This window comes from Lycium barbarum, chromosome 11 (assembly GCF_019175385.1).
Source record: "Lycium barbarum isolate Lr01 chromosome 11, ASM1917538v2, whole genome shotgun sequence".
NCBI classification, from domain to species: Eukaryota; Viridiplantae; Streptophyta; class Magnoliopsida; order Solanales; family Solanaceae; genus Lycium; species Lycium barbarum.
Genome location: NC_083347.1, coordinates 108759734 through 108781037, shown reverse-complemented (window position 1 = coordinate 108781037; position 21304 = coordinate 108759734). Strand labels below are relative to the sequence as shown.

The following is a 21304-nucleotide window of genomic DNA, read 5'->3' as shown; positions in this document are numbered from 1 at the left end:
CTGCTCTTGAGAGTTTTAAATTAAATAGTACATTCTTTTTTTGCATTTTACCTTCTTATGAAAGGTAACGTTCAAAATGTATCATGCCATCGTTTTAAGAGGAACATATTTGTTGAGGCTGGAGTACTTGATAAGAAATACTCTTACAAATTGTATCATGTCGTCGTTTGGTATTTAAGAGGCACATATCTGTTGAGTTGGATACTTAAATAAGAAATAGTCTCAAGTTGAGATGTTAAAATGAAAAATCATCACCAAATCTAGGAGGCCGCTAATTTAGCCATGTTGATTTTGATATTGAGGTGTCGGTAAATTATGAGATTAGTTTTTCTAGACTAATTTGAACATGTTTTTCATCTTTTTGAATAAAAAATTGAAACCATTGGAGTTCGTTCAAGCAGTGTTGGACGCTTCAAGTGAAGTAAGATTTGTTAACATTCGAGAAGAGTGAAACTTTAGCTCTTAGATACTTGCTTTCCTCCTAAACTATGTGTTAGGCGTCTCTTGTACGCATTTAAACTATCTACTTGACAGATCGAGCATGAGTTGGATTAGTTAGTTTTAAAGGTATCTGGCATCAGTTGATACTTCCAGCATTTGATAGGCTCTTTGTGATATCGTTTAACATATTATCACTCAGTTCGCATCACCCACAGCCTGTTCATGATCATATCAGATGGCCAGCTAGTAGCTCTATATTATTGAGCCAGTTTCGATTAAGACCAGTGGTTGAGGCATCGCATCAGGCGGGTCATATAGACACCAACGCTCTACAGATGGGTAAGACGTGTGATGAGCAGTCTCGGTGCACCATAACAGTTATCAAGCAGTTCCAACAACTTTAGCAGTCTAGTAGTATCAATAAGATCGTGAATTTCCTGTGTGATTATGTTCATGACTCCTATATTAGTTGCATACTAGTTATTGATTCTATACTTGTCATGATTTTGTTGCAATTTATACACTATCAACAACAACATACCCACTATCAACAGTTTTTCTAAAATCTTGTCCTAGGGTATGCTAAGAGAGCGAGTCCATGAATTTATTAGGCCTTTCGATCACGTGTTATGTAGTGCAAGACATGTTGAGGGTGGTCTAATAGTAGATCCATGATATCCAATCCGACCCAATCCTATCTAGTTGAGGTGAGTCACTCGTTCGTTCGTGAAGGCTCTTTTCAACCATCCATCATTTATTATTTTGTATTGTCTTGAATTCCGAAAAATGTCTCGTACTTTACTCAAATACTATAGTTCCATGACTTAGTTGATTCTCAAGTGTTATGGGATGTTGTCTTCAGATATTGTCTATGTTTCCGCACTAATATTACATCAAACTTAGTATCTTCTTTGCCTTATTTGATGTTACTAGTATAAAGAGCTAGATAGTGGGGGAATCAAAAATTTATACTAGGGGATACAAAAAAAATCTAGAATGTCTCCGTTGTTATTTGAACATATGACCTAAAGCAATTTTGAGCCCCCTTTACCACTATACTTGAATTTTTCTTCATGTCAAGGGGATTCAATAGCTCGTATATAATAAAAATAGATCATTTTACTCTATTTGCACAGTGTAATTTTGCAATAAATGTGGTTGAACCCCCTTGACACTACTTTAAATCCACCACTGGAGTTCACCTTGTGAAAATAATAGCTCGTTGGGTGTCAATAAGTGCTAGATTTGAATCGTGACACAAATGAAATTATTAACGACATTGGAATATTTAGTTGAATTAGAGAAAGCAAATCGAGGTATATTTAAAACCTAGTACTTGTTGGAGCGTTCTTCCTCCAAACTCGTGTTTTTGTAATAAATTGTTTGTGTCACATGCATTTAACGATTTTAGCATGAGGTGTGTCTTTGGGGTTTTGTAAAGGACCCGATTTTCACCAGGACCGCATTGCATTTAGCGAATGTAGCATGAGGTGTGTCATTAGGGGTTTTGTACAAGGACCCGATTTTCAACAGGAACCGCATTCGCTCTAGTTTATTTGACTCTGGAATACAGAGCTCAGTGTTAGAAGTTCTGGGAAATATATTTTCACTTGTTCTCTATGTTAAAAATAAATGTTCATTTTTATTTGTCTAATTTTCTGAAAATCAAAATATCATTTATCATTTCGTACCTATTTTATCCTTACTAGTATAAATTATTGGGTTGAAAGCTTCAATAAATTCTATTAATGGCCGCACAACTTTTAAATTGTGTTTGATTGATTTCAATCATTAGATAACTTAAAGCCTGTTTAGATTCGCTTATTTTAGGTGCTATTAAGTCAAAATAGCTTTTAAGCATTTTTGTAATATTTGGGTAAAATAAAAAAGTGTTGTTTAGCTAAAATGACAAAAATAAGCCAAAAGCCATAAGTTAGAATTCCTAACTTATGGCTTTTGACTTATAAGTCAAAAATCATAAGCCTATCCAAACGGGCTCTTAGGAATAATGAGGGGTGATATCGTAAAATTATTATTTTATTTATGGCTCCTTAAGAGATGTTCCAAGTTAATACATGACAGGTAAAAATGAACGGAGAAAGTAACATTAAACAACCCACCACAGTATATTGTGATACCTCTTTTTTTTTTTTCCCTTTAAACGCGATGGTCTTTAATTTTTGCCCCTCAAATTGTTGGTCTTTAATTTTTTTTCCTCGCCTAAAAGAGTGGCTGAAAATACCTCGAGATTCTGGGTTCGAACCTGACTCAATAAAAAAAATAAGCAATCTCGCAAGACAAGATTTCACGAAAGTTAGGCCTCTGTCTAAGTAATGCCTAAGACAAAAGTTATGTTGGACAAGGGGCAAACTTATGCCTTTCGATTTTTTTTTTTAGTCTGCTGTGATTCTACAAAGTTAAGGCCTAACTTTTGCCAGAATACACCTAATTTACTAAGAAATTCTGCCTTGCGAATTTTTTTATACTCTGTTGGGATTTGAACCCAGAATCTCAGGCGTATTTTCGGCCACTTAAAGTGCCGAGACGAGCAATAAGACTACCCTCGAATAAGGGGATATGCGCGAAGGACTCAACTCTTTTAGCAGACAAGCTCTGTAGAATAAGGTCCATGTATTACTTTTGGAATTAAGTTAGGTTTAAAATTTATTTGTTTACCAAAATAATAATAATATCAGTGTATCTCTACAGGTGAGGTTTGGGGAGGATAAAATGCACGCAGACCTATTCTAACCTTGTGAAGATAGAGAGCGTGTTTCCGAAAGACCCTCAGCTCAAGTAACACATAACAAGATAGTTTTAAAAAAAAATACAAAAGTAATTAATTCATACTAGCAATTGAGATATATAGAAACGGACCCCTTTTGATTCATTGTTTACTAGATGATGTTGCACCCCCAACTTATTGTCCACGTTCATATGTTCAAGGCATGCGGGGTGTTGAGTCCCCCTTCAGTTGTGGGAGAGTAACTTGGTCTCTTTATACGGAAAAGAGTCATGCTTGCCCTTATATTTTTAGAAAAAAATTATATTTGCCCATCGTTATATTGTTTTGATATATTTATCCTTGACATTATTTACCGTTTTGTTCCCTTGACCCCAACTTTATTACCTCACACCTGCGTTGATATTTATTTTTCACAAATTAAATTCAGCCAAAAAATAAAATACACCCGTCCAACAAAAAAACTGTTCTATCTTAGTAATAATACACTTTGAAACCCTATATATATATAGGAAACTTCTAGGCCGCCTTCCTTCTCCTTGATTAAACCTAAATTTACAATTTTTATCAATTGCTCTCTCATTGTTCCGCTTCGTTCGTCGTTCTATCTAATAAGGTATTTGATTACTTTTTCTTCTTATTTTCAGCTTTATCCATTGAGTAACGTAATTTTGAAGCTGTTTAATGAATGAATGGACATTGCGTATTTATTTATGTTATATATAAGTTCATCTTCGATCCTGATCTATTTTGTTTCAGTTTTCTTTCCACCTATTTTTTCTTACTTTTTTTTTTTTTTCGGATCTATTTTGTTTTAGGGATTTGATAATATATTTAGTTATTTACTGATTGGGTTTCTGTGTTTGGAGAATCTCTAGCTTTAGAGGACGCCTAATTTGGCTTAAAAGACAATTTATTTAGGAATTGGCGTGAGATGAAGCGAAATAGAGCTGAAACTGTTTGGCATAGATTGAATGTTTTTAGCACTGACACTGATTTCTTTAATCGTAGATGATTGTAAAAGAATTTTGCTTATTTGATAGTTGTTGCCTATATTTGCGCTGTTATCTTTTTTTTTTTCAAAAGTGAGCTTGAGTGATGAATATTACTTTTTTGGGGGATCGGAATGAAATGAGGTGAAATAGAGTGGAACGGAAATGGATAGTTCAAATATCAGATTCCAAATAATTTGGCATTGATTGAATGGTTTTTGTACGTTTTAACCTGTATAACAAGGACCCTCATTTCTTTAGTCGGATTAGATTGTAAAAGAAAAGGTTATTTATAGTTGTTGCATATATATATTTTTTTTTTGATTAAGCATCGAGTGTCCGGGTCTCTTTGAGCCCCGACTAATCCCGGGGGTGCACAGGCCCTCGGCAAGGAGTTTCCCGCAAGTGCACCACGGGTAATTCAGGGTTTTACCCCAGTCCGATGGCCCTCAGAAATTGTTTGCACCCAGTGGGTTTCGAACTTGAGACCTTGAAAGGGGAGCACTCCAAGGCTCAAGCCAGTTGTTGCATATATTTGTGTTGTTCTTTTTCGGTTAAAAGTGAGCTGAATTACGTGTATGTGTCTGGATGTCTTGCTTAAGCGCTGAATGACTCTAGCAGCTTGATGCCTAATTTATGCATTTAGATGGTCATGGAGTGCAACAATCCAATTGGAAAAAAAATTGCATCGTATATTCCAATTTATGTTTATGTGAATGTGTGGCTGTAAATCATCTCACTAAGGATAGAATAGGAAATTGAAAGTCAATTTGTTACTAAATATATAAAGGTGTCATCCTTTTCTGGACTGACTAAAAAAGAAAGAGTCACCTAAATTGGGACAGAGGAAGGAACAAGAATCATTAAAAATATGGTCTACTTTTTGAAGCTAAGCAATCTTGTCTAGAGTATGCAGTTTGGGATCTTATATACGCACTGATAAATGACTTAAGGGAATGATGAAGTTCCTTGGTAGATTAATTTATCGTTCTGTACCTTTGTTGTTCTATTTATTCATCTCTATGGATGCTGATATTTGTCGAGGGTCTTTCGGAAACAGCCTCCCTACCTTTCAAGGTGGGGTAAGGTTTGCGTACACTTTACCCTCCCCAGACCCCACATTGTGGGATTCAATTGGGTATGTTGTGTTGTTGTTGGATGCTCATATTTATTGCAAAAGGTTATATAGAATGTGTAGTGTTTCAAGCTACTATTTCCGAAAGGAACTGAATTTTGAATCTTAAGGGTAGAACAGTTTTAACCTGTCATTGTTAGAACCATTTACCTCTCATTTATTAATATAACTAGATGGCGTATGCCCGTGCGCAAGCCCAACATTTTAGATTATAGTGTATTTATGTGTGTAGTTGTTTTTTGATATTGCTTGATTTTTTAATATGGGGTCTATTTTTTTTATTGCTTTTTTTTCTTTTTAATATGAGGTCCACTTTTTATTTTTATTTTTATTTTTTAACATGAGTTGGAGGTGGACGACGATACCACTCCAGCACGGGCCTAACGCTTTGGATTATAGTGTACCTATGTGTATGTGGTTTTGTTTGGGTAGTGATAATATATATATTTTATATTTCTAATACACACACACAGATATATATATATATATATATATATATATATATATATATATATATACTATGTTCAAAACACGATTAATATAACATTGTACTTTGTGCTCCTTATCCAAAACTTTATTATATTAGTGTTTGTAACGAATATAAAGTTTGCAAAAATTTATTAATACTTTTTAAAAGAGAAGACTTGTTTAAAACGAAACTATTTTCCTCTCTTTCAGACAAAATAATAGCAATATTTAAGCATCAGTTGATACTTTAAATTTTAATTCGATTAATTTAAAGGTGTAAAATATTCTATTGTTAATGTATGTAGACTGGACCTAAACAATACTTATTATTTTTTATCAAATTTTGATTTGGATAATTCTAATTCAAATTATTAAATTAATTTTACATGTTTAAAATGAAACAAAGTAGAAATTTGATTTTCTATTTAAACGAAGAACTACTATTTTTTAATTTTTGGTGAATATTCTTGGTTTAGCTCATTTTACTTGTCATATTGTCTTTTGCACCTTTTTTTGAGGAAACGTCAATTAGAATTATAATTTGACTAATTTATCTTATTTATTATTTGATCTCCATTTAATATATTTTTTCTTTTACGACATTAATCTCTTTTCATATTTATTAGAGTAAGAATAAAACTTAAAATATAAATATTTTAAGTATATTTATTTTAGTAAACATAACAAATAAATGACATGGCGGAATAGCAAATACAACAGTTAAATATCTAGATTAGATCTCAGGCTAATATAAGAAAAGAAAGGAAATTGTATGGTTTGACTACTTAATCTTTTGAAGAAAAGCAATAATATGGGGTCCACGTTTTTTGATGTATAATAATTTTATTTGCTCCCACTAATGGGTTGATATGCATGTGGCAATGAATCCACCATTATTGACTTAATGGGAATACTTTGGGAATTACATGAATATTGTTTGATTTTTTAATATGGGGTGCACGGTTTTTTTTGTTTTGATATTGCTTAATTTTTTTAATATGAGATCCACTTTTTTTTTTTTTACATGAGTTTGGAGGATTTTTTTTATATATTTTTTAATTTTTTTAACATGGGGTCCATTCTTTTTTTCGTTTAAAATAAATAAATTAAACATGAGTTGGGGACGGACGACGATCCATCCCCCAACCCATGCTTATATATAGTGTAAATTTAGTGTAGTAACTTTTAGTTTCTTTGCCTGTATTTGACTCATGGTTCATCTTTTTGAAGGTTGCAACTTTTGTGTGCCTTCTGTAGAGTTTCAAAGTTGTAGTGGTCTAAGTAAAACTCCTTTTATGTCCGAACAAGCCATCTTCTATTTGGGATCCATTGGATTGCTTGGAGAGTATTGTCCTTGGTCAAGAAAAAATAACCGCCATTTCTCTTGTCGGGTTGACTGTATGCATCTCATACCATTAAAGGAAGAACACTTCGACTTTTCTGGTTGCTGGAAGGCACAACCAGCACTTTGCAATTGTTCTGCTGAAGAATTCTCTGAACATTCTTAACACTCCATCCCGGAATTATCTACTGAATCAAAGATGGCTTTGCAGAACATTGGTGCTGGCAACAGTGATGATGCCTTCTACAGGTATAAGATGCCCAGGATGATTACCAAGATAGAGGGCCGTGGGAATGGCATCAAGACAAATGTGGTGAATATGGTTGATATTGCCAAAGCGTTAGCAAGGCCTCCATCCTATACAACAAAATATTTTGGTAATGAGCTTGGGGCTCAGTCAAAATTTGATGAAAAAACTGGAACTGCCCTTGTCAATGGAGCTCATGAAACTCCCAAACTTGCCGGTCTTCTTGAGAACTTCATTAAGAAATACGTTCAGTGCTATGGTTGCGGAAACCCTGAAACAGAGGTCTTAATAACCAAAACTCAGATGATCCAACTAAAATGTGCTGCATGTGGTTTCATTTCTGATGTGGACATGAGGGACAAGCTGACAACTTTTATACTTAAGAACCCACCTGAGGCAAAGAAGAGCTCCAAGGACAAGAAAGCAATGAGAAGAGCTGAGAAGGAGCGACTAAAGGAAGGTGAGGCTGCTGATGAAGAGCTAAAGAAGCTGAAGAAAGAAACAAAGAAAAAGGTTTCCTCCAAAGATGCTAGCACAAAGCCTAGTTCTAAAAAGAAACATGGTGGCTCCGATGAGGATCGTGCTTCACCACCTAGGAACCATGTTAATGTGAAAGAAGCGGAGTTTGAAGAAGATGACGATGATGACATCCAGTGGCAAACTGATACATCACTAGAAGCTGCTCAGCAGCGTATACAAGAACAGCTAAATGCTGCGACTGCTGAAATGGTTATGCTGTCCACAGTTGAGTCAGAGAAGAAGAAATCCAAGGCAACTACTCAAACCCCAAGTCCTAAAGCTGCGTCTGTGACACCTGAGAATTCCAAGACCGAGAATGGAGAGACAAATCATGAGAGGCTCGTTAGGGAAGTGAAAGCAAATCTAAAAAAGGGAGTTACATCCAGCAAATTACAATCCTTTTTGGGTTCACTCTCTGGGTCTCCTCAGGAAGTTATTACTGCTTTGTACGAGGTACTCTTGGATGGCGTTGAGAAGGGATTTGCCAAGGAGGTTCTTAAGAAGAAAAGCTACCTTGCTGCTGTTGCTCAAGACGAGGAGTCTCAACTACGATTGCTTCGAGCTATAGAAGAATTTTGTGGGAAATCTAACTCAGTTGCACTGAAGGAAGTGGCTCTGGTTTTGAAAGCTTTGTATGATGCCGATGTGTTCGAGGAGGAATATATAGTAGAGTGGTACAACAAGGGCGTTGCTGCGAACAAGGACTCCAAAATTTGGAAGAATCTCAAACCATTCATCGAGTGGCTACAAAGCGCTGAATCCGAGTCCGAAGAGGAATGAGATCACAAGTGTTCCCACCTATTTAAATTGCTGTCTTGAATTGGTTTGCTATGCCTGGGATTGCTGTCCTGAGTTAGTTTGCTTTGCCGGGGATGCTACTGTGTTGGAAATTCACATGTTTGTTAATCTTATGATGTTTATGTTTTGTTATTTTATGTTATGTGTGTGGTCTGTTTGTCTGCGCTGCAAACTCATGAGAAGTTCCTTTTGTCAGTCTCTTTGCCTTTTATTAATGTCTTTACGTGAATAAAATTTCCTTTATATAGTATTAGCTCCTTAATAGTCTCCGCCATTTCATGGCGATTAGAAATGAACGTGTGTCCTATTGATCATTTGTATGATGACTTGAAGGTTTTCTGATCATATTGCAACTTCACAATCATATGTGGTAGGGAAAAGGGTCAAAAATGTCTCTCTACTTTGGAAAAACGGCTAAATATATCTTCTGTTATAAATTTGGGTAAAAAATAACCATTATGCTATTTAAGTTTTCAAATATACCCCTATTTAGACGGAAATTTCTAAATCTCCAAAAATGACCCGATTTCATTTTAAACTTACTCTATTTAAACCCGATTTGACTACATAAAAAAAATCATATGCGACTAACTTGTTTTCGAATCCTATATCTGGAACCACTAGGCACACGAGCGGGTAATTCATATGGGTTTTTTGTTTAGTTGGTTCGGATTTAAATGGAGCAGGTTTAAAAATGAAATCGGGGGTTATTTTGAGAATTTCCATTAAGACATGAGTGTATTTGAAAACTTTATTGAGGGAGGGGTATTTTGATTCAAATTTGTAATGGAGGATATTTTTAGCCTCTTTCCTAAAATAGAGGAGTATTTTTTATCCTTTTCCCTATTTTCTATTAGAGTTGTTTTTGCCCAGGTATACTGTGATTGAAAAGCCAACCCAGAACAGAACCTGTAAATTTTCCTATACGTATTCCTTTTTGTATTTCCTTCAAAAAGATCGTTCAAATATTTATGCTTACTAATGCAATTCAATTAGAATAGTTGGAAAGAACAATAAAAAAAGGAAATCGATTAGTATGCCTCTCAAATTCTTGCAAAGGCGATTATAAAATCAAAATGCGAACAATAAGGGGCCGTGCGGTTGTTAACAAACATGGGATTAGCTATGCTTGTTTTAATACATAAACTAGTATACGTACCTGCGCGATGCGCAGGTTGGTTCAAAGAAAAAAAGAGCGTAAAGAGATAATTGTAACAATCTTATCTTTAAGTTCTGATCATCTTCAATAGTGCTAACTGAACATAAGCGTAGTGTCTTAAACAATATCTATTTAGGTATATCATAATTAATTGTAACAAAAATGTGACTAAAGATCTTTATTAAAGCATAATAGTTTTCATGGGTGAATTACATTGTAGCATCAAAATTTGATGTCAAAGTAATGGTAAATCATTTGAATAAGGAGAACGCACAAAGACACAAGTATCATGCACTTACAACCGTCAATGTTGTACTATCCAATCAAATAAATTTATGATCCAACTTCTTGTATTAATTTCTGAAATCTTCTTTATGGCATCGTGCAAAGCGCTACTCTGAACAATACAACTTAGAAAGAAATTTTTATAGTAGCTTAAGGAAGCTAGATACATCTGTAATTTTTACTGTGATATTTAATCCATTACTTACTGACCAAGTAGCTTAAGTAAAGTGATCTTAGTAAATCTAACCTTTTAAGTATTTAAGAAAACTTGTTAAAATACAAAAGATGATAACTGCAGTGCTTTCGAAACACTCTTATAATGACCCATTTTTACTAATTCAATAATGCAATATAGAAGCATCAGGCTAAAGGAAATAAAAGAGAAAGTTAGCTAATGTATGATAAGCTTTCTAATAGAAACTTCCTTGTAAAAAGCGAAAACATAAGTTGACTTAATTAATATATATTTTGATAATGCCGTGCATTCCATGGGTACCAAAATTAGCATCATGGGAGTAGATGTTGCAATCCACTACTATTTGTTGTTTTAGAAGCCGTGAACTTTTTTCTAATCTAATGGTGGTACTTCTGGTAATTTCTAACATTAAGCTATTAGCTGGATATAATGGGTGAACTTATCGTTTCATAGGGGAAAAAAATCCACCTTACTGCAATCCTTGGTCAAAGTACGCATCTTTTTCATGATGTATGGCCTTTGATTATGCTCATTTCTTCTTTTCATCTTTGACTTCTTTAACATATTTAATTGTAAGCATTCTTGAAGCTATAGCCATAGCCATGCTCCCAGAAAAGCGACTTGCATCATATGCGATGTAAACCTGCATTAACACAATCAATCTTAAGTTTTAGATCGAGGAAAAGTACTATTTTACACATAAAATCTATATTGTAAAGAAACATCCAAACAGTATGGTCAGCTGAAAGTATGTGCCACTATACAGGGTTCACTCAAACCACACGGTTTCAATTTCTTTGGAAACAGATCTACAAATTATGTTAGAGATACTACCAGGATAATAAAATTGAAATATTTGATCTTTAAATATATCTACGAAGAAAATATTTATATTTAAAAGAATATCTATCTCCGACACAAATTCAAATTCTTTTATTAGTAGCAAAATGCATACACTATTGAAAAAAGATTCCTAGTAATGTACCTTATGTCCACAAAATCATCATGTATATAGCACTTATACTACATTTTTAAAAACTTTTTTTTCCCAAAATTTGAAAAGTCATGTATATTCATCTCCTATTATCGATGCAAATACTTTTTTGTATTCCAATTCACTAACTAAAAATAGTAACAATTTTTTTGATATTATCCTGACAATTATGAATTGAGTTATGACAATTTCAAACTATGTCCTGAACATAACCAAATAAGTTGAGTTGTATTTGCGTAATTGTAATAACAAAAAAAGTCCCTTCGGGGACATACGATAAATTAATTGAAACGATACAGAGAAGATTAGCATGGCTCCTGCGCAAAGGATGACACACACAAATTGTAATAAGAAAAATTAACCATTTGGAACTGACCCCTAATATATTAATAAAGGTGGAATTCTTTCTTCTTTTTCGATGATTTTCACTCAGCAATTTATCAGATCAACATTCTCTGCAGAAGATATGACATTGTAAAGTACAAATAAGGATAAATATAACAAAAATAAGGATAATCCTAGAGAAACAATAAGGATAATTCTAGAGAATTGAGAAATATAAATTAGAATTGTATGCATATTCTGCTTATGCCATCGTAAGCATATTATGTTTATTTTTGCAAGTTTCTTCTTGTGATATTCCATGTCCAAGTGTTCTTGAAGTTGGATTTCATATGAGAAGTTGTAAAGTATTCTTGAGGAGTAGAGAAGAGTACCAATGAGATATTTGAATTTTGAATGCTTGAAATCATTCTCAGTTTATGCTGTTGTTCCTTTTTCTCCTTACTTCAACCACTGGTGTTCCTTTTTCTCCATGATTTACCTTCTTCTGCCTTCACAAAAACACCAATCAAAGCATGCAAGCTATAGGTACATTTTTAAAACAATTTTAGAAGTACCAAGTGTCAACCATATAAAATTGAATGTTGCCACTCTCATTTCAATTCATATATCTTTCTTTTCCTTCTTTATTTTTGTCACTTTCAGTAACCATGAGGAAGGAAAGTTTAGATTCAGAGTAAGAACCATTGGCACAGATAAAAGAGTACACTCTAGAGAGAATTCATTTACTCTATTTGTTCATTAGTATTTATCACTTTTAGTTCCTGCTATATAAACCAAATGAAATTTGAATAACATGTTAGAAGTACTCTTTTTACATGTTGATAAAAGAAACAAAAATTTGGTGTGCCAAAATTTTAAGCAAAAGTGCACAAACAAATTAAGAGGAAGAGTACCTTGTGCTTCATCAAGATAAGCCAATTATATTGATATTTCAAAAGAATTTGAAACCATTTTTAGCATCAAATTCAACACCTGAAAAGTGGAGAATACACCTGGAAGAGAAGAAGTAATGCTCCTGAAGATACTGTAGCAACTTTTATGGCTCAAATTTTTAAAAATATCCAATAAATATTACCGTTTATATAGGTTTGAATCATATAAATTAATAAAAGAACGAATAAATATGCATACCTTGATTTGGTGAATTTGACAGAAATAAGGTAAAAGGAAAAATCTATATTCCTTCCACCAAAAATATCAATCAAGATATCAATGTGTGTGCTTCAAGTAAAAAAATAAATAAAGTGATTCGTAAATTGCCGGTAGAAATGTAAACAGATTCTGAAAAATATATTTGAATAATGAAACACCAAAAATAAAACAGAAAGAAAATCAAGTACGTAGCTATGAGAAACGACTATATGTGCAAATCTCCAAAACAACTCATGTAGATGTAAATAATGCAATTCCGTTTTGCAGGCTTGTTCAAAAAACAATAATGAATTACATAAATCAATTACATCCTTTCACTTCTTTCTAGCTTACAGTATCGACTTTGTATTTTACTTCATTTACATGCATGAGCTTGAAGTAGTTCCTTACTTTGCTATGCGTTTTTCTCGAATCTTAAGACATTGAGAGATTTGATATCTGCAATAAAATATAAAATGTATTATTAATATGCAAAGAATTCACATGAAACAAATATTTAGGAGAAGCATGAACTTATTTTTCATATCAACTTTTAGCAATTCATATGAAAAATTAGTGGGTTTCATATTAGAAGCATAGATATATACTAATGATAAAGAGAAGAGGCATGATGAGAAAGTAAAAAAGTTGTGTAGAATGTGGATTGTTTTAAAGAAACACAAAAGATGATGACAATAATTCTGAAGATTACTTATCTTCAAGGCAAAAGAAGAGAATGAAAAGTTGTCGACACTCTACGAAGTGCTAGCTCTAAGTGTCGTTCATTTTTTCAAAAACCACATTAACACCTGCAATATTATATTGTGAGCAAAAGCTTCATGACGCTTCTTAAATAAGAAGCAACTAAAGGACCACATACCTTTAATTACATAAAGAATATCCAATTAACTGTGTGAGCAGACTGTTTTTTGTTACACATGAATTAGTGGGATTAAATACTGCAGATATCACTTTATCGGGAGTTTTGATTTTAACGATTTGTCTCAACCAACCAAGCAAAACAAATGAAAACCTCACTAACCAATAATATTTGAGGGGAACATTATTGGTTAAAGACCATCCTGTGTAGTCTAGCAACCACGGCATTTGCTCTTGGCCATGTGGAAGATTAAGAATGACATTCTCTATCAGATACACCAAATGCCTCATTTGGCTGTCTAGTGATCTCATTTTCTGCAAAATATACGCAAGAATTACGAAAATGATTAAAAAAAATCAGCAATTACCATAACACAGATTTTGAAGACCATCACTTGCATTCCCGGTTTCTGGATTAGGACGGTTCTGTCATCATGGTCACAAAAAGTTGCTCTAAAAAGCTTCTCGGTCTAGCCGCAATTTCATGCTAACAAATTGCAAACTATATGTTCAGCAAATACATAAGTACTTTTAGGGACATAAAAATCTACAGAAGTCTGCACATGAAAAGGCAGAGCACTCAAAGATATACCAATTCGTTTCTCAATTACCATATCAATTGTCAGTTGATCTCATTCTCCATCTCACGTCATAGCCCATAATGGTGATTGGTGAGATTCGTTTTTCAGAAAATAGGATAGACGTATGCAACAATTTGAGTTTGAAACTGACCTATAAAGAAGGAATGACGACGTGAGCTTGAAAACTCAGCTTTGCCTATCCCACATATCTTCGTGTCAAACTATCAGTCCTCGCAAGTTGATAATTTTTTAGTAGTTATTAGCTAATTTGAGAAAAACACTATTTTATAATTAAATTGCAGTAGTTGCAGGAAATAGAAGAAGGAAAAACAGAGAAACAAATGGAGAACTAATAAAGAACAACTAATATCGTTCTATGATAAGAAGTTGATAAAGAAGCTTAACAACATATTTCCTTAGAATCAATGGACAATTCTTTACTTGAATAGGACTTTTATCATATATGTTATATACAAAGAAAAACAAACCTCTATGCTTGAAAGCAAATAGCAGATCATACGATTACTATAGGAAACGTTTGTACTACTTTCTTTTTTTCGAATAGACAGTGGGATTAAGATGTTTACCTCTTTTTAGTTTGAGATTGAAGGCTATTTCTATCGAATAAATCTCCTGTAAATCGCTGCAACAATATAAAAGTTCAAACATGAAAGGAAATTTGAGAATCCGGATACATATGGTAAATGGGGCAGTTTCTGTCGATTAAGTCTCTTGTGAACCGCTGGAAGTTCATACATGAACAAAAATTGGAGAATCGGGATATACAGATGATAAATGATAAATGGGGCAGTTAGATGAAACGTGAATTTGCCTTTGTGAGTTAAATAGAGGTAATGGGGGTAAGAGACGTGCATTTAGGTTAAATTATATAGATTTTTTTTTCCTTTTTTGTCTTTTTCCCTTTTCTCTTTGTTTGTGCTTTTTTTGGCTCTTCCTTTTTTTTTTTTTGATGCAAATAAAAATGAGATGCAACACTGTAAAATTCTAAGTAACTGTTTGGATGTTCCACTGTTGTCCTGATTTGGTGGAACCAAATTGTTTATGCGCTATTAATTTTTTTTTTTGTTTGCATTTATTAACTTTACCACTTGGCAACTTTCAATTATTTTAAAATTTAAATTCAAAACACTGACTAAATTAACTAATTAATAACTAATCTAACTACTCTTTGTCCTAAAACTATCCTGTTTTTAATAATATATAGATAACTCCTTTACAAGCCAACAGCCAAACAACCCTTACCCTCTGTTTGGATGGTTGTTTCTCGTGGTTCATTAATGTACAGTATGGTATGGTACAGTATGATGTTGTATTATATTGTACTGTATAAATTAACACAATGTTTGGGTAGACTGTATCGTTTGTTGTGGTTTAATAAAATATGTGTTGTTTGGTTTGACTGTATGGTACTGTATAATAACTTATAAGTTTACTAAAATACCCTTAACTCTTAATTAGAAATTAGTTTATATATATTAATGTCACGACCCTAATTACCGATCGTGCGGGCACCTACTTTATTATCACTAGTAGGCGAACCCTTACCCGTTAACCCTTTAATCACTAGCCAATTTTAACTTCTTTAATCATATATACTAAAACAATCAATGAACATGCGAATGAATGTATAGTCTGCCAAGTCATAATTAATAAATAATATAAGTGCGGAAGTCTTAACTATTACATCCCCAAAATCTAAAAGTCATCGTACAAGGACTCTAACTAATAATGTCTAAAGAATGAAGTATATCTTAAATATAATAACAAAGAATGTCTGGAATAAAAATAAACATCTAGAAAGAGAGATCTTCAGGTGGCATGGCATGGATAGAAGCTCGCCCTCGGATCTGATCGAGCAAACTAGCATCAAGCTAGAGATGTAGTCTGGATGAAATCTCTGGAACACAATCTGCACTCAAAAAGGGTGCATCAAGGTAGTATCAGTACAAATACTATGTACTGGTAACCATCACAGGCTGACTAAGATTAGTTCACGCATATAAGTATAAAATCAACAAGATAGACAGATAGACACTTAATACTCAAATCCAAGTCACAAAATATTCCATAATAGAGTCACAACCTAAGATGAAGCTTCTAACCCACAAGTCTGTCAAGTTTCAATAATCTCACATGATAATCACAAGCCCAAGTTTCTTCCCTAGGTAGGGTTACTGATCCACAATTTTACTCAGTCGATGGTCATCATTATATTACAGTAGGCATTTAACATCCATACCCAAAATCAGAAACAAACGAGCATATAATAATGCAGAATAAAAGGTGATGATATGCAATGCAAAATATGATGATGCGCAATGCAATGCACTGGCCAAACACACACTGTACACACATACTAGTGATCATAGCTCAGTAGTCATGACCTGCATGGGGACCCATGGTGTCCATGTACCACTCGTTCCGGACTCACTCCTCGGACTCGAGCATAAACCTCCTCTCCGGAACGAACCTCGGACGTGGGCCATATCAATGTAACTCTCGTTTCCGAAACAAACCTCGGACCACAAGCTCACAACTAGGCCACATCTTCACCCCCGATCAAATGTGCCTTTTCATAGGTATAGTAACACTGTCACATCACTCTCAATGATCAATTCATCAAGTACCATGTATCAAATAGTATCATAAATTCAACAAGAAGATTATATTAACTTTTTCACTAATTTCACATCACAATGTATGTCTCAACGTATTCCAGTCCATTCGTATGTATGGACTATGAACAATTAGCAATATTAATGTCAAACACAAGGCATCATGCCACAAGTCTTTCATGAATCATTTCCGAGCCATTTCCATCATGTCGCTCAGGTATCAGCTCATATTCACGCCTGCAGCGCTACTTGGGCTCGATCCCGCGTCCCCGTGCTCCTTTACATTCCCCAAAGGGAATCGCCTCTTACCATCTAAGCTGCAGCTTAGATGGTAAGAGGCGATTCCCTTTGGGGAATGTAAAGGAGCACGGGGACGCGGGATCGAGCCCAAGTAGCGCTGTATGCGTGAATATGAGCTGATACCTGAGCGACTGTGCAGAGACAATACCTTTGGTGGTGGGTCCCAGAGTGGATTGCCTCACTTAGGGTGAAAACATGGTAAATCAACGCAACCCAATAAAGCAACAGTGAAGGTACAAGTCACAAAGCCACAAGTCATATCAAGACTTGGATCAACTCAACCCTGAAATGAATCATACAAACCGTCTCAATCAACATAAGAGTCTAGGCCCCTCTTTACTTCCTCATATAGCAAGTACGTGATGAGTCGTGAAATTACGCGATATTCGATGCTAATTCCTTAAGTTTTTGTGACTCTTTAAGCATTTTTGTTGTTACTTTTTGTGTTTTTATGTTATTTTGTAGGAAAAGATGCCCGGAGAGCCAAACAGACCAAAATAGAGCAAAAATAGAACAAATCAACGTTTCTGGCACCACATGGTATACCATGTGGTGCAGCATGTTGAACATGCTAGCATCATGTGGTGCAGCATCTGCTGTCAGTGAAAATGGCACCATATGCGAGTAGCATATGGTGCAGCATGTGCAACATGCGAGCAGCATGTGGTGACAGAGAAATTGTCACCACATGCTACGGTTTTGGCACAACATGCGATTAGCATGTTGAACATGCGAATAACATGTTGTGCAAGAGGGTATTTTGGTCCAGATTTTGTTCCCGTTTTTTGGAATGATATAAATACTCTTTTAGGGTTTGTAATATTTATCTTGGTAGTTTTCATCAAGTTTGGAGACTAGTTTTTACACCACACTTTGGGGTTAAAGATTTGAAGATTTGGTTGAGTATTTCTTAAACCTTTAATTCATTTCTTTAATTCCTTGCTTTGTATTGATTATCTAAGTGTGTAGCTTTTTATTCCATAACTTGAATCTCGTTTATGAAAGTATTCTTGATTAAAGTTTGGTTTGAAACTCTTGTTATGCTTATGTATTGAATGATTCTTATTGCTATTGAAGTGGGTCTTTGTTGATTTAATTAATCTCGTTCTTGAATGTTTCCAAAGGGATTAGCTAACCCTAGGACTCACCCATTTACTTAGATTGAGCTCGGAAGAGGAAATCTAGGTTGAGAAAGATTAATTAACAAGAATTTGGGTCATTAAACTCATCTAATAACTTGAGCTCGGAAGAGGATAGTTACTTGAGGTTAAATTGATTGTGCCTAATATCACACTCTAAGGCTTGGAAAATCTTAGAGTGAAATTCATTGATTTGGTTGGAAGACTTTCAATGAGATTTTAGATATCATTATCTATCAACACAAACCCACTCTTAGTTGTAAAATCGTAAAATACGTTGGATCGTTACTTGAGTGTAATATCCTATTATCCATGCTTGTGGCCATTGATCATTTTACTCGCTTTCTAGGTTAGTTTACATTTCCGCATTAGTTATAATTCTCTCAAAACCCCAAAATATTATCCATCATTTGGCTTTAGCGTAGTTGGTGAAAGTTCCTTACTTTCTTAATCGCCTAGCTTATTGTTCCCTGTGGGATCGACCCCGACTCATAGTTGGGTAAATATATTGCATACGACCGTGTACACTTTCTCTTTGAGGAGTGTATTTGGACGTTATCAAAAATGGCGCCGTTGCCGGGGAACAATTTGGCGTATTTGAGTTAGTTTGGGATTTAAGCTAACTTGCTTTGGTTCAAACTTTCATTGCTTTATTTTATCTAAAAAAAAAAAAACATGGCATCTTGGAATGAAAATGGGTTTGATGGTTGCAATCCATATTTTGATGACCCATGTCCATATTGTGAAGGACCCCACTTTTGGCAAGATTGTGAATATGCTCCCGGGAGAGAGATGTGTGCACCGTCTCAATCCTATGATGAGAGTATTTGCAATATATGTGGTGGTCAAGGTGGACATTGGGGTGATTTTCCCAATTATTTTGCTTCCCCTCCTCCAAGTTGTTCTAACGAAAATGCTAGTTGTGCTTTTGAGTTTGACAGGGACAACGACATGACAAATGAATGACAAAGTGTCGGATATGAAGGCATCATGGCAATGCTCCAAACATACTTAGATCGAGAAGCTAAAATGGAGGAAGAGCGAAAACTCGTCCAACAATCCATTTTAGAAAATGGAGAAGCTATGACAAGAATGAATGATTCATTTAAGGATGCCAATTCCTCAATTGTCATGGAAGTGTCGACTCCTCAAAATGAAATGGTTGAAGAAGAGATTTCAAGTTTACAAGATGAGCCCGAAAATTCGTGTGACCACAACGAAAGTTGTGAAATTGAAGAAGTGGTTCAACTTGAAGAAGAAGAGCAAAATCTTGAAGAAGAAATCTCCAATTCTCAAAAAGAAGAAGTTGAGGAAATTTTGAAAAGCATAATGGGGAGGAACAAAAACTATGGGCAAGTCTTGACCAAATTGTGGGAAGAAGTTCAACATGGAGATGATGAAACTGTCCAAAAGGTGTATCTCACCATGGATGGATTTTTACACGAGTTGGACGACTCTCACAATGAAGAAAATCTTGACAAAATGGAAATCTTGAGCCAAGATTGGCTAATGAATCAAGCTCAACAACTTGAAGCCTATGGAAATCACCGTGAAGGCATTTCATGGATGATGGAAGAATTTCTAAAAATACATGTTGAGCAAAGTCAAGAAGTGGAGCTACTTGAAATTACTATCCAAAAATTGGAGGCCGAATTGAATGCAAAGATTGAGGCATGTGATGCTCAATATCAAAGGGCCATGGATTGTAGTTTTGAGTTGGTTTCCAATGAAGAAGAGGTCAAGATTGATTTTCATGAGCTAATGGTAAATTGCCAACCTACCAACCCAAAAATAGTGAATGATGCCGAAGTTGAAGAAATGATACTAGAGTTGCATAAAAAAGTTCATACAATAATTTTTGAAGACTCTAGTTCATTTTTGGGTGAGGATGTCAAAATTCATGCAAATTTGGAATTTGAGTTCGTTGGACCTCATTCCAACCATTTTTCAACATTATGCTTGGTTAGTGAAATGGAAGTTGAACTAACCGAGCCAATGGAGAATTTTGGAGATGAAGAAGAAAGCGTTTTCATTTTGAAGTTTGTTATGCCAAGAAGACAAAATGGCATACCTCACTTAAGGGCCAAGAAGTGCAAAATGCGACACCCGAGAGTTGGCCTCTTTGCTTTTCTACCACCACCTCACGAGCATCATCGTAATCTTGATTCAAAGTTGGGGCGCAAATTCATATCCTCCAAGTGGAGGGAAAAGTGGTAAAGGTAACCGTCGTGCCGCGACGTTAACTTAAGCGCTTGGTGGGAGGCAACCCATCGTTTTAAAAGTTTTAAATCATTTTTGAAATTTTATTTTTTAGAATAGTTTAGTTTATGGTTTTTGACTAATCTGCAAAGTTTCAGAATTTTTGGAGTTATTTTGAGCATATCGGATATCCGGACAGCCCCCAAAACCAGTAAAAGTTGCAAAAAAATGTTTTCTGGTGTCATAACATGCGACTCGCATGTCATACATGCGAATTGCATGTCGTGACAAAAAAAATCTTTTTTTTCTTCTCCTTTCTATTTTTATATTTTGTTTTGATTATGTGCAGCGAGGACGCTGCAATGTTTATAGTTGGGGGTGGCACGTGGTAGCACATTATATTTTGAAACTTGCTCAAAATTTTTGAAAATTTTGTTCTTTTGACAACTTGTGGATTAGTCACTCTTAGTATTTTATTTTCTTTGAGGAAAAATGTGAAAACTCTTGGCTTGTTTGGTACTAATATAGTTAGTCTCTTGCATGTGAAATTGAAATGCGAATAACCCTCCAAATTGTTTTGTGAAAGTTAAAAAAAACAAGGTGCATAGGAAAGAATGATCTTTGTGACAACTTTTTGGCTCATTTGGTGACTCTTTACCTACTAGTTGTGTTTACTTTGGATTATGAGATATTGCACTAGTTGTTCTTGCTTGGGTAGTGAAATTGATCCATCTTGACTAGTTCCTATGCCATGTGTGTGAGTGTTTGTTGAATA

General features: G+C 34.6%; 1 protein-coding gene, 1 long non-coding RNA gene and 1 pseudogene across 21 annotated transcripts; 2 read left to right on the top strand and 1 right to left on the bottom strand.

The window, feature by feature from the left end:
* Positions 1-3640: 3640 nt before the first annotated feature.
* LOC132616479 (eukaryotic translation initiation factor 5-like) lies at positions 3641-8932 on the top strand. Of its 2 annotated transcripts, none has more exons than XM_060330892.1 (2): positions 3641-3800; positions 7333-8932. In XM_060330892.1, the coding sequence occupies exon 2, from the start codon at positions 7378-7380 to the stop codon at positions 8665-8667; it is 1290 nt and encodes a 429-aa protein (XP_060186875.1). In that variant the 5' UTR covers positions 3641-3800; positions 7333-7377; the 3' UTR covers positions 8668-8932. The 2 variants fall into 2 exon arrangements, with proteins under 2 accessions (XP_060186875.1, XP_060186874.1); XM_060330891.1 differs by having other exon boundaries at positions 3642-3800; positions 7010-8932.
* Positions 8933-10554: 1622 nt separating this feature from the next.
* On the bottom strand, positions 10555-15425 carry LOC132617147 (uncharacterized). 19 transcript variants are annotated; one of them, XR_009573633.1, is made up of 7 exons: positions 14843-15419; positions 14286-14476; positions 14070-14161; positions 12558-13989; positions 12036-12152; positions 11696-11774; positions 10555-10968 (listed from the first exon to the last, which is right to left on the bottom strand). It is a non-coding gene; the product is annotated as an uncharacterized LOC132617147 (long non-coding RNA). The 19 variants fall into 19 exon arrangements; XR_009573626.1 differs by having other exon boundaries at positions 12558-13604; positions 13676-13717; positions 13838-14476; positions 14843-15418; XR_009573629.1 differs by having other exon boundaries at positions 12558-12656; positions 13207-13254; positions 13838-14476; positions 14843-15412.
* On the top strand, positions 11577-11686 carry LOC132620532 (U6 spliceosomal RNA; annotated as a pseudogene).
* Positions 15426-21304: the final 5879 nt, after the last annotated feature.

Bases quoted from the DNA above. Each gene is read 5' to 3' on its own strand.
- LOC132616479 (XM_060330891.1), top strand. From the start codon at position 7,321: ATGGCTTTGCAGAACATTGGTGCTGGCAACAGTGATGATGCCTTCTAC.